The 12,079-nt window shown below is 49.0% G+C and overlaps 1 protein-coding gene across 1 annotated transcript in view; it reads right to left on the bottom strand.

Annotated features, from left to right (window-relative positions):
* COL6A3 (collagen type VI alpha 3 chain) overlaps positions 1 to 12,079 on the bottom strand; it is an 81,404-nt gene that overhangs the window by 67,330 nt on the left and 1,995 nt on the right. The window contains 1 exon segment of the mRNA XM_025045424.1: positions 206 to 323. Coding sequence (XP_024901192.1) covers positions 206 to 293 — 88 coding nt within the window. The 5' untranslated portion in view covers positions 294 to 323.

The following is a 12,079-nucleotide window of genomic DNA, read 5'->3' on the forward strand; positions in this document are numbered from 1 at the left end:
ACATCAAACCCACGTTCTAGCAAAAGTAAGCCATCTCTCCCTGGACAACGAGCCCCTGAGGAGGTCTGTAAACTGGATGAACCGTCTGTCATAAAGGGCCGAGCTCCATCCTAAAAGCATCTCTAAGCTCCACAGCCAGCTCGCGATGGCTTAGACCTGGACCCTACTCCTTTCAACGATGTGACGAGATGTTCCCGGCTCTTACCTGCTTGCTGTTGGGCGTGCGTTAAAGAAAAGCCTGAGAGAAATAGGCAAAAGATGGCCACTAAGGGCAAATGGCGGTGTTTCCTCATCGTGAACGTGTCCAAGCCCCCAGTGCGAACCTGCAAGAGAAAACGGAATTGGGGAGAATGACCGGCGTGCGACTGTCAGATTCCTAACTGGCGACCAAGCCTTATTCACCCGTCTACGAGCGGTCGTTTTGACTGGACGTACAAACGAGGGATCTTTGAATCTCGTGAATGCATTCATGTGGCCACAGCTAAAAACGGTGCAATTAAACCTTTTTCTCCTTTCGCACCGAGGCAGACAGCAACAGCGTCTCACTAAACACGCGGCAGAATGGAGACGAGGCAGGAAGACAGGCAGGCGGAGGCACCGAAGCGGCAGGCTCGTGACACCCATCTTACCTCTGGACGTCGCGTTTAAAGGAACCGCACGGGAAAGCTTGGGAGCACAGACTCTGCCCAAATCACGACCCTTTCAAATCTTCCCCTTATTTTCTATCAGAATTTCATACTTTTCTTCCGACGAAAACCTGCCGTGTGCCAACCTCCAGCCTCAGACTGGAACCGGCCCAGAGCTATTGGACTGGCAAGCCCGCCCTGCTGCACGGTTCCCAGGCCCACGGACCAGCTGGTGGCTGCGAGCGTGACTTTCCATCCACCGAGCCCATGTGCAGACCTTTTCCTGCAAGCGAAGAGCACCGGCTCCCCACCCCGAACTGGGAAGCACCCCCCACCCACACCAAATCCTCACTTCAGCCTCTTCGCCTTCCAGTCCCCGATGCAAGGCGACGACGGCCTGCGAGCCTGGGCTTCTCACTACGCACCCCCAGAGCGCTGGCCCAGGCCTTCTCTGCCCAAGCTCTGTCCCCCGTGCCAAGTCAGCAACCCTCTTCTCCTCCCCTTGGTTCGACGTTCTGGTTCCCCCCGATTTTTCCTAGGTCACGGGTATGTGACCTGGGCAGTCCCATAAGACCCTACGCTCAGCAGGACCGCGTGCTCAGTCTGACGCTGCCTGGAAACTCTGAACACCGTTTGGACAAGGGCCCTTCCTTTCCAGTTTTCACTGGGCCCACAAATTTCGGAGCTGGTCCTGGGTACAGCTGCGCGTGTGTGTCAGTGACTCTACTCACTCCCACCCAGGCTGGTCGGTTCCCTGGTCAGGGGCTTGGGGAACGGCTCTGAGAGGATGGACCTTTCGACACAAATGGGCTCCGATGTTATCAAACCACTGGTTTTGATGTCATGTTGTCGAAAGCTGTTGAGCACCTACTATGTGCCGGGCACTGCTTTCCATCATTTCCGCATCGTCTTCCTGGGTAGCTGCTAAGCCCCACCCTCGGAAACAAGGGGTCGGGGCTCAGAGAGCAATCGGCCCGGGCCACATATCTATTACGGGACATCTCGCCACGCCAATGGCACCCACCACCCTGAAGGTTTATAAGAGCAGAGGATAAGAAGGAAAACATTTTTTTAATATTCCATAATGACTTGTCGGTCAAGTTCAATAGCCTGAATTTGGAGCTTTTTAGGACTCAGTAAGGAGCCGTGATGGTGCTGGGGTGCCTGTCACGGTGCTTGGGGTCAGAGAAACCTGGCTCCTGCGTCCACCACACCCCATCTTGAGAGGTCACCTAGCTGCTCTACGTCCCAGCTCCCTCACCTCTCACGTGGGAGCAAGGACGGTGACGCCTCCCGTGAGGGCCTGCAGCAGGCTGCCTGTTAATGCCCAGCACAGAATGGATAGTAAGTGACTTCTAACCACCCCTCTCCTCCAAGGTCAGTGTTGCCAGCATTTCCCAAAACGTATTCCGTGGAACACTCATCCTATGAAATGTTCTAGGGGAAAAAAGGAGGGGGTTCCGTGAGCCGCCGAGTCTGGGAGCCCCGAACAGCAAGCGCACTTCTGGACCAGTTCCGAGTACGTCGACTCGGAACGGGGAGAATCCCGTCCGCTTTCTCTAACCCGGAATGTCCCGGACGCGATGCATCACACCGTCTGCCGTAACGGCCGTTCGCATCCAGTGGAAGGAGGTCACAGGAGCAGTGGCTCCCCCGACCCCTGTCTGATCTCGCCGGGTCCGGGCTGCTCTCCAGCACCAGCTAACGGCATCTCCAACCGCCCAGGTCAGGGGGCCGTGGGTGTCTGCTCCCTCGGGCACCTTCAATGACAAGCGGGAGCCGCGTCCCTTGGTGGACGAGCTCACCACCTCCCAGCGACCAGGTGAGAGGGTTGGAGTGTGCAGATGACCAACGAGGCTCTGGGGAGGCACCAGATCCCATCCCGTCACGAACTCCCGGAGCGCGAGTTCATCTAATTGGTTGTTTTTGCTCGTGCTTAGTTTCAGGAAATACTATTTGATACTGGAAAGTATATAGCATAGACTACAGTTAAGTGGAAAATCCCATTTGGTTTAAGAAACTTAAACATGTTTAATCTAGAGAGATTGGGTTACCATAATAATTTATATTTCATTGTTAGTGTTCGAAGCTTAAAAAGAAGGCCTTGCGAATTACAACACAAAAGGTATTCGCCGTCAGTGCAAATGAAAATCAAAAACATCTTTCTTGGTTTTCAAGTATGTGTCATATTTTCAAATGCAGGTTTTTCCAGCCAATAATCCTAAGAGTCCAAATGCTTCTGAATTTCCCTTATTCTCGGGAACGGTTTGACTCTTTCTTGAGAGAGGCAAGGGGAAATGAGAGCGAATCGGATGTGTGAAATGGCTTCTGAAATGTCTGACTGGAATGCTGACCAGGCTCCATGAAACCTGGAAGGAGCGAGGATAAAAATACAACAACAAATTGGACAACCTAGAAGAAGTGGATGTAAGTGGAAATATACATCCTACCAAGACTGAACCATAAAGAAATAAAAAATCTGAATAGACCTAGAACTAGTTAGAAGATGACTTTAGTCATCAGAAATCTCCCAACAAGGAAAAATTTACGACCAGTTCTTCACTGGAGAATTTTCCAAACACTCAAAGAAAAATTAACACTCATCCTTCTCAAACTCTTCCAAGAAAATTACAGAAGTGAGAACACTGTCGAACTCATCCCATGAGGCCAGCATTATTACCCCAATCCCAAAATCAAAGGGACTACAAGAAAAAAAAGCACAGACCAAGATCCCTGATGAACATTGATGCAAAAATTCTCAACAGAACACTAGCAAATTAAACTCAGTAACGCATCGTAAAGATTATACATGACCAAGCAAGCATCGTTCCTGGAAAGCAAAGATGGTTCAACGTACCATAATCAATGTAATATGCCATATGGACAGAATGAAGGGGAAAAAACATATGAGCATCTCGATTGATGAAGAAATACCACATTACAAAATTCAACACCCTCTCGGGATTAAAAAAAAAAAAAAAAAAAAACACTTAACAAACTAGGAATAGAAGGACATTATCCAAACATAATAAAGTCCTTATTTAGAAAGACCACAGCTAGCATCATACTCAATGGTGAAAAAAATGAAGGCTTTCCCTCTAAGATCAGGAATAAAGCACGTATGCCTCCTCTGACCACATCTGTTCAACGTATTGTTAGAAGTCCCAACCAACGCAATTAGGCAAGAAATATAAATGGCATCTAAACGAGAGAAAGGAGGAGTTAAACGGCCTCTTTGAAGATGACATGATCTCAGATGTAGAAAACTCTAAAGAGCACACAAATCTCAAAAAAACAACTGTTAGAACTAATCGACAAATTCAGCCAAGTTTCAGGGTACAAAGTCAACAGACAAAAATCAGTTGCGTTTCCATACACTAACAGCAAACAATCTGAAAAGGAAATTAAGAAAACCATCTCATTTACAATGGCATGAAAAACGAGAAAACACTTAGGACTCATACGCTGAGAACTACTAAACGCTGCTGAAGAAAACATAAAAAGACACAAATAAATGGAAAGGCATCCCACGCACATGGGTTGGAAGACTTAATATCGGTCGAATGTCCATACTCTCCAAAGTAATTTACCGATTCAATGAAATCCTTATCAAAATCCCAATGTCATCTTTTGCAGAAACATAAAGAAGAATCCTAAACTTCATGTGGAATTTTAGAGGGCCCAGAAGAGCCGTAGCAACTTTGAGAAATAAAAATAAAGCTAGAGGCCTCACATCTCAAAACATGTTAAAAAGCTACCGTAATCAAAACAGTATGGGTCCGGAGTAAAGGCCGACATAGAGACCAGCAGAGGAAAACAGAGATCCCAGAAATAAATCCTCACGTATAGGGTCAAAAGACCTTCTGTAAGGGAGCCACGGCTACACGTGGAGAAAGGGAGTAGTCTCTTCACCAAATAATGCCGGGGAAAATGTGTCTCCACATGCAGAAGAATGCGGTTAGACCCTTCCCTTACATCATTTACAAAAACTAAGTCAAAATGGATTCCAGATTTATGGCAAGACCTGAAAATATGAAACTCCTAAAAGAAAATACGAGAGGAAATATTCATAACATTACATTTGGCGGTGATTTCTCAGACATGACACCAACTGCACGGGCAACAAAAGCAAGAATAAACCGATAAGACGACCTCAGATTTGAACCTTCAGCGCGGTGAGGGAAACCATCCACAGAGTGGACCCCCTGCCCTCTCCGCTGAGGGTGACCTTCCAAGCCGTAGCCCCAACACTGCCCCATTCCCTCTCAAGCCCATGCTCTACCCTGGGACTCTTCCAGACCTTTCCATTCACCCATACCTGCCACATACTCTGCTAGATCTATTCCCGAATTTGGCTTCTGAAAAAAATAACAATATAAAAAAGCACATGCGATGTCTGTGATTTGCACGTATGTTCCCAATTAATTGAGGGTATACGCTTTAGAACAATGCGAAGGGCATTGTGCACGTGCTAGTCTTAATTCTTTGTGTTTAAATCACACGTTGGAATTGTTATTAGCAACAAGCATCCTACTCAGAAAGCATCTTATGGGAAAATTGTCTGTCCACATTGTTTAAATTTTACTGGATCCTTTCCAGAAATATAGCCTGTCCTTTCCAAAACAACCTATAATATTACAATCGGCCATATTTTTAATATGGAATCCACAGATTTCAAAGGACCTGAGAACTTCCCACATTGTGTGCAAAATTGTACGTGTATAAGTAGGGTTCTCCTCAGAACCGGTGGTGGGGAGGAGGGTGGGTCCCCGTTCAAATGGGATTTTAAAGGCACTTATTCTAATTCCCCACTAAAGTTTAAGCACTGCTGCTTCAATAAAAAGATTTAATGCAAATCTTCCAGGGGGACCAGTTCAATTGTTTTAAATATTTGATTAATTCACAAGACACAAGATTTTTAAGTAGTATTCCAAAAGAATTCTCTAGTCTTTGGTAGAGCTTAATAAAAATCTAAATCGTATTAGGATGAAATCTGCAACCTTTTTCTGAGACATTCCTTACTTCGACTATTTTTTTTTTTAGGAACATGAATTTTAAATTGGTTGAAAATGCTATGTAAAGATTTTTAGTTCCAAGATATTAATCTTTAAAAGAGCAACCCCTTAAACAAAGTGCTTTCCATCAGGACACAAAGACATGAAATAAATCTGCAGTGTACAAGAAATGGTTTTTTCCAAAATCTGTACAGATATTGAGGTGAGGGGAAGAGAGCAGAGGGGAGGGGAGGGGAGGGGACGGGAGGGGAGAGAAGCTCTTCCAACTGAAAGAAAGGGCAGGAGAGAAGTCTGTGAGCTAATGCGTTATCCAGGCCCCGCTGATGACTAAGGAACTCACATGATTTGGTTGAGCTGAATTCCCAGGTGGGAAAAATGCCTTTGGCTCCACACACTTTTCCTGCTGCCATACTCAGAAGCCAGCCATGTGGCTCAAGTGTTCCTAGCCCAGATGTTGAATATTTGTTAATGCTTTTGCTTGAAGCTAAATCTGTTCTATTGTTTATCAAGTCATGAGTCCCGCTTTTTAAAACTGAAGTTCCCGACGAGAAATCCTGGAGAATTTTTTCATTTAGATTATTAAATGATATCAAACATCATCTCTCCGAATGATCACCTGGCTTGCCCATTTTTAAAAGGCAGCCGCCTTCCTGTCACCCTCCCCCAGCCCTACCCCTCCCATACCCCCAGGAAGCAGAGACTGGGAGCCCAAAGGGTATTTCCTGTGTCCTCTCTTGTGGATAGTATTTCACACCTTCCCCCCAACAACTGAGGGCTACGTTCCCTTCACTTTGCCTCACCTGGAGACTAAACCCAGGTGAGGCAAAGCGATGTGCCCAAAGCCACACAGACAAACCGAAATAGAACCAGAATCCTAACCAGAATCCCTACAAAAGTCTGGGTTTCTGAAGCCCACAGAAGAACCCCAAGAAACCCTAAGAGGCAGTGCCAGGTCTGGCCCAGTCGAGGAAACTCCCTGTGTCTTCTGGGGGGAAAAAATAGACTTCTCCGGTGGTGACAAACCACAGATTCTGTGTCGACAGAATCCATTTGTCTGCTGCTGTTCTTTCAAACAGGAAAAAAGTTGGCTGCTGAGCCCTTGGGGCCGGGTGGGGTGATCTGCGCTTTGTGTCCTGGAGTCTGGGTCCCTCGGGCAGTGGGGCCAATAACAGAACCTCGGTAGCAAGTCCTCCTTTTCACTCCGCCTCCTTCGAAAAAGGATGCGAGGGGCCTTTTTCCTTCCAGTAGCGGCCACTTGAAACTTGAGAAGGTACCTCAAGCTATGGAGATCGTGTCCCAGGCCCCTCAACTTGAACTTGGATTCAGTCGGATTTCAAAGACTTTCCCAAGCTTTTTATTGCAATTCTGCGAATTTAGTTTTCGTTAAGTCGACTCCAGAGCGTTTTCATTTTCCACGTCTGGAAATCTTTTTTAAGAAAGAGACACACACATGCACACAAGGAAATAATTTTTAAAACAAAGAGTCTTAAATGCATCCAGAGCTCCCATTTCGAAGTCATTAATTGGGCCGCCTCCAAGCGCTGCCTCTGAAAACCAGGCTGGTCTTCCTATCGAGTGTCGGGACTTCTGTTAACCCCTAAGTGTCCCGTTTAAAGCAGGAGCTGCAGAAACAGGCGAGGACCACCGTGCCGCGCACCGTGAAGTGAGAAGTCACAATTCAGGAAACCCCACGGGTCCCGAGCTGGCAGCTGCCCTAGTTCGCTCTTGTTCTGCCTCTTCCTTTCCTTGCCTGACCCCTGGAAAAGGAGTGTCCATTCTTAACCCCAGAGAAGAAGCTAAGAGAAGACATATCAGTCATTCGGTTAGGGAAGAAGGACAGTGGGATTTAAGATATTATTGCTCTCTGAAGAGCTTCGGCGGAGCCTCAGAAGCAAATGACTTTAGACAACCCCAAGAAAACCCCTTCAAAGAAATACATCGGAAGGTTTTTTTTTTTTTTTTTACTGTTTATTTTGCAACTTAAATCTCTGATTTCCGTTCGATGGACATTTGCTAGATAAGAAATACCAGCCACGCACGTATCTGTAAACGTTCATCGCTGACCCAGGCTCGGAATGCGTTTCCTGCGACAGCAGGATTTTAACTCTTCTGATCCCGTGTGTGCTGACTCAGCCTCGCTGCCACCCACGGGTGTCCTCGTTAGACACCAAGTGGCCCGCTCAAGTTATTCAGCCCTTCCCGGTAAAATCGAGCAAAACGATGCCCACTCAGCAGCTCAGGCCTTGGACGAGAGCAGTCCAGAAAGAGGAGGTGCGGACGCCCCCTCACAGGTGCCTCTTCCCTCATCGAGGTCACACGCAAGGACGTGTTAGCCTCCGGCCCCCGATAAAGGCGACTTGGAGAAAGAACCTCCCCGTTAACTGCTCATGTATTTACGAATCTACTTAAAGACATATTCTCAGGGTCCGAGACAACGACCAGCCACAGAAAGTTCCATCTCCGCTGTGGCTGGAAAGCTAGATGCCACCGCGCACGTGTAAAAAACATTTTCCCTCCTAAATAGAAGGCAGCCAGACGAGGCTTTTCCTCCACTAATACTGCTAATTACAAACATTGGGCAGAGCGTTGGGCAGAGTTAGCGTTAAGGAGGAGGGTGCCTTACAAAACGCTTCAAGAAATGGCACAAACGCACCTTCTGTCCTTGCCCGTGACACGTGGTCCTGTTGGCTCCAGGTGGGTGCTGGGCGTTGACCCTCCTCCCTCCCCTTCCTGGCCATGGACTTCGGAGCCGTCGGCCTCGCCAAAGCCACGGTGTTCCACCGCAGTATTACTCAAGGTGGCGAAAATGTTCTCATGTTATTAGGGAAAATCAAACGTTTTGGTTTGTTTTCTAGTCTGATTCACGGTCAAGTCCAGAAGAGAAAATGATTTAAAATAGAGACTTTAAAACTTAGGTCGAGACATCTGATAAAATGTCATCGACTCTGGATTTAATGGAATAGCCTGGAAAATTCTGCTCCGCCGCTGTCTCTAGTGATGATAGGCAATTTCTCCCAGCCTCACTTACGTTGTGCGTGAAACGGGGCCGACAGCCAGATGTTCTAACAGGCGGTGGTTCTGCGACCGCCTTCTCACGCCTCTTACCCCAGATGGCTTCCCCGCCGCCCCCACCAGAGGCAGAGAGCCCCACACTGCACGGCGGGGCCATCCGTGGGCTCCGCTGAGCTGGCCAGCTCTGTGTGCCGCCACTGGGCCGCCGAATGGACTGGTGAAGATTCCAGAAAATCCAGTTTCCTGGAATGGCTTCCCTTGAGACCTGAGTCATCTCCAGCTGCTGTTCAGTTATTAATTTTGAAATTAAACCGACCCACGAGCTTTTTGCTGCCAGCAGCCAATTCTCCATGCTCCGGACCCGAGAAAACCTAACGTATAGCGCACGACACGGGGGGAGGGAAGGGGCTTCCAGGAATATTTCCCGTCCCACTTTCCCAGGCCTCGCCTGACTCAGAAGGGTTTCTCTGTCTTCCCTGAGCCTCAACCTCAAGAGCTGCAGGATTCCACTGCGGGGAACGAGGCCAGATCGCAACAGAAGATGAGCAAGCTCCCTGTGGGAGGGGGTTTGGGACCAGATCGCAAGCAAAGATGAGCAAACTCCCTGTGGGGGGGGGGTCGGCAGAACTTCCCGTATCCGTCTTACTTTCTTCTCCCCTTTTTCTCTCCAGATTGTTCGTTTGTTTGTTTGGAGCAAGAATTACCTTTCTGCTAAATAAACTTAAAATATGCTGCTCCATAGCAACTGTCGATGGAAAGGGGCGGCTCTCTCCACGTCCCACTCGAAAACACTCTCGGAGACTCATGCTCCGCTGACGCCCCGGGTCCCAGAGACCCGCCCGTGGGAATGCACCGTCGCGGGCGGGAGCACCGGGAAGGGGTGGCCTGGCTGTGCCACCTGCTCCGCGACCTCAGCCAAGGTGTCACCTCTCTGTGCCGCACGTCTTCATCTGCAGTGTCCGGGGTGTGGAGAAAGCATTCGAGGCGGTGATTTTTGATCATTCAAATAGCCACACAGAAACCCTACACGCCACCCGGAGAGCAGGGCCACGTCTTAGTCATTTCTGTCCCCTGCCTCAGGCTTCTTCGCTCTGAGCCAGAATTCTGCAACGAGGTACATGGATAGCGAGCCTCTCAGACTCACGAGCACAAGTCAGAGGGTCCGTGAAATACGCTACTCCATAGCAACTGTCGATGGAAGGTTCATGGATTTGAAATGGGACCTTTATAATTATAGTTTGTGTTGACTTTTTTAAAAATACGTTCAAATAAGATGCCTATTAGAAGAAAAGGGCAAAAGGCAGGTAATAAAAAGTCCTTGGATCGGTTCCCGTCACACTCTATCTGGTTCTAAATTTCAGAAATTCTCCCCGGATACAGCCCGGTAGGAGTATGCACACCGGCTGTGGTTCCGAAACTCTTTACTGTTAAACTTCTCATGACAGTCACGGGCACGACGTCGCCGTCAATCGTGATCTGCCTAGTGCCCTTGTGATGAAATGATTTGAGGGTGCACAGTGCCTCGTTTCAAGGCATAATTTCACCCAAGACGCTCATGCTTGAGCATAGGAAAAAGGAAATTCTAAATGAACGTCTACCTCGGATATCAGTCACGAGTTGTAAAATTCTGTCGAAGCCTCCTCTAGATGGGTCGTGGAGTCCCCCACAAGCTCTGCTCAGAGGCTCCCCAACGCCACCCCACACCCCAGCCCCGGGAACCTCACCCCGAACTCCAGCTCCTCAGGGTTTCAGGAGCACAGAGGGACACGCGCCCTCTAGAGGACAGAAGACCAGCCTGCGTGTTGGGGAACAGAGTTCCAGCGCAAAACTCATCTCCCTCCCCAAACAGACCCCGGAGGCCAGGGGTTAAAAGTTGTGTTTTCGAGAACCCCTCTTAGCTAATCAAGACACGGCGTGTGACCCCTGAGTGTGCGATGGCCGTCCCCCACGTGTAGAGGGGACATGCCACGTCTTTTCCAAAGGGAGTGGGATTCTCTCCCAGAATTTTGACCCTGGAAAGAGAGAAACCATATCTAGCAATGCCGGGATGGAGAGACGGGTCCCTGTCTAGTTCAAAGCCTTGTGAATTAGCAGGGACTTTGAAAAGCTTCCCCGCTTTAAAATTGGAAGCACCGGGGGCTTTTGTTTCCTAGCTGGAGCGACTAATAAACTGTGTCGAAGGTCAGGCCATGCCTCGCATCTTCCAGTGCGGTTCTTGCTGCCTGCTTTCCACAGCTAAGACACCACGGAAAGTTTGCTCCTGGGTGCGACTCGGGGACAGCCTCCTGGTGTACGACGTCCCCTTCGAAAGTGGACGTCTCCTCCAAGGTCTGAGTCTTCTCCAAAAGATAACAAACCCTCAGGTTCTTCCAAAAAGAACAGTAATAAAAACCGATTTTCAAATAAAAGTTTGGGCTCAAGCTGTTAACATCACGCCTGCGAGACAGTCTCATGCTACAAAATTCATGACCTGACAGTGAATTTTAAATCCTAAACGCGGAATTTCACATAAAAGAGGGTGGTGACACAGGCTGCCGCTGAGGACCACACTCAGTCCGGCTGTCTAAACACCGAGCAAGGAGACTCGTGAAGTCTCGATGGCAAAAACTCTCTACCAACTTTCAAAGGTCCGATTCAAGCTGGCTTTAAGCACCGGCGTCCATAGCCTCCGACCAAAGCCGAGGGCAGACTGGTGCCTTGCTTGAGCCACAAGTCGATCGTGGACCATGGATTAATAGAAGGGATTTCATCCTGCTCTATCACGTGACGTGGTAGGTTCTAAGCTACGAAATCACAAAAGGCACTATGACAACGGGATGAGCCAGGGCGAATCCTGAACACTTTAGAAATGAAAGGAAGGACCAGCTATTCCTACTCAGAAAGATGCTTATCTTCTATCAGAAATGTCCCTAAGACCCGGGTTTGAATGTCCACCGTATATACCGTCACCTGGAGGCCACAAGCATGGTGGGGTGGGGCATACACCCCCTTCCAAGGGCTGGAGGAGCAAGAGCCAAGGGCTAACTCCCTAGAGGCCTCCCGGCCGCCCCCCAGGAAGGTGGAGCGGCCACGCCCTCCGGTTCCCCAACTGGAAAAAGGCAGGACAGCTGTACCTGCCACCTGCCGTGGTCCCTTTCCTGAGTCCTCATCTCCACCCGATGTCCCCTTAATGGTTTCCTCACTGCCGTGAGCGGGGAAAGAGAGAGTTAGATGCACGGTGATGAAAAGCCCCATCTCGACCAAGAAGACACCAAGACCGCATGACCGTTCTTACAGCCGAATTCCCAGGAGAGCCCCTCACCTCCCCAGCCCTGTGCCATCACCCTCGGCAAGAAGCCCACACAAGAACGAATCCAAGCGCAGGTCGCATCTTCCTGGGCCCCCACCCACAGAGGCGGCCTGAATGAGGGAAGCCGGCTTGGGTGG

This window comes from Pteropus alecto, unplaced genomic scaffold (genome assembly GCF_000325575.1).
Source record: "Pteropus alecto unplaced genomic scaffold, ASM32557v1 scaffold143, whole genome shotgun sequence".
NCBI classification, from domain to species: Eukaryota; Metazoa; Chordata; class Mammalia; order Chiroptera; family Pteropodidae; genus Pteropus; species Pteropus alecto.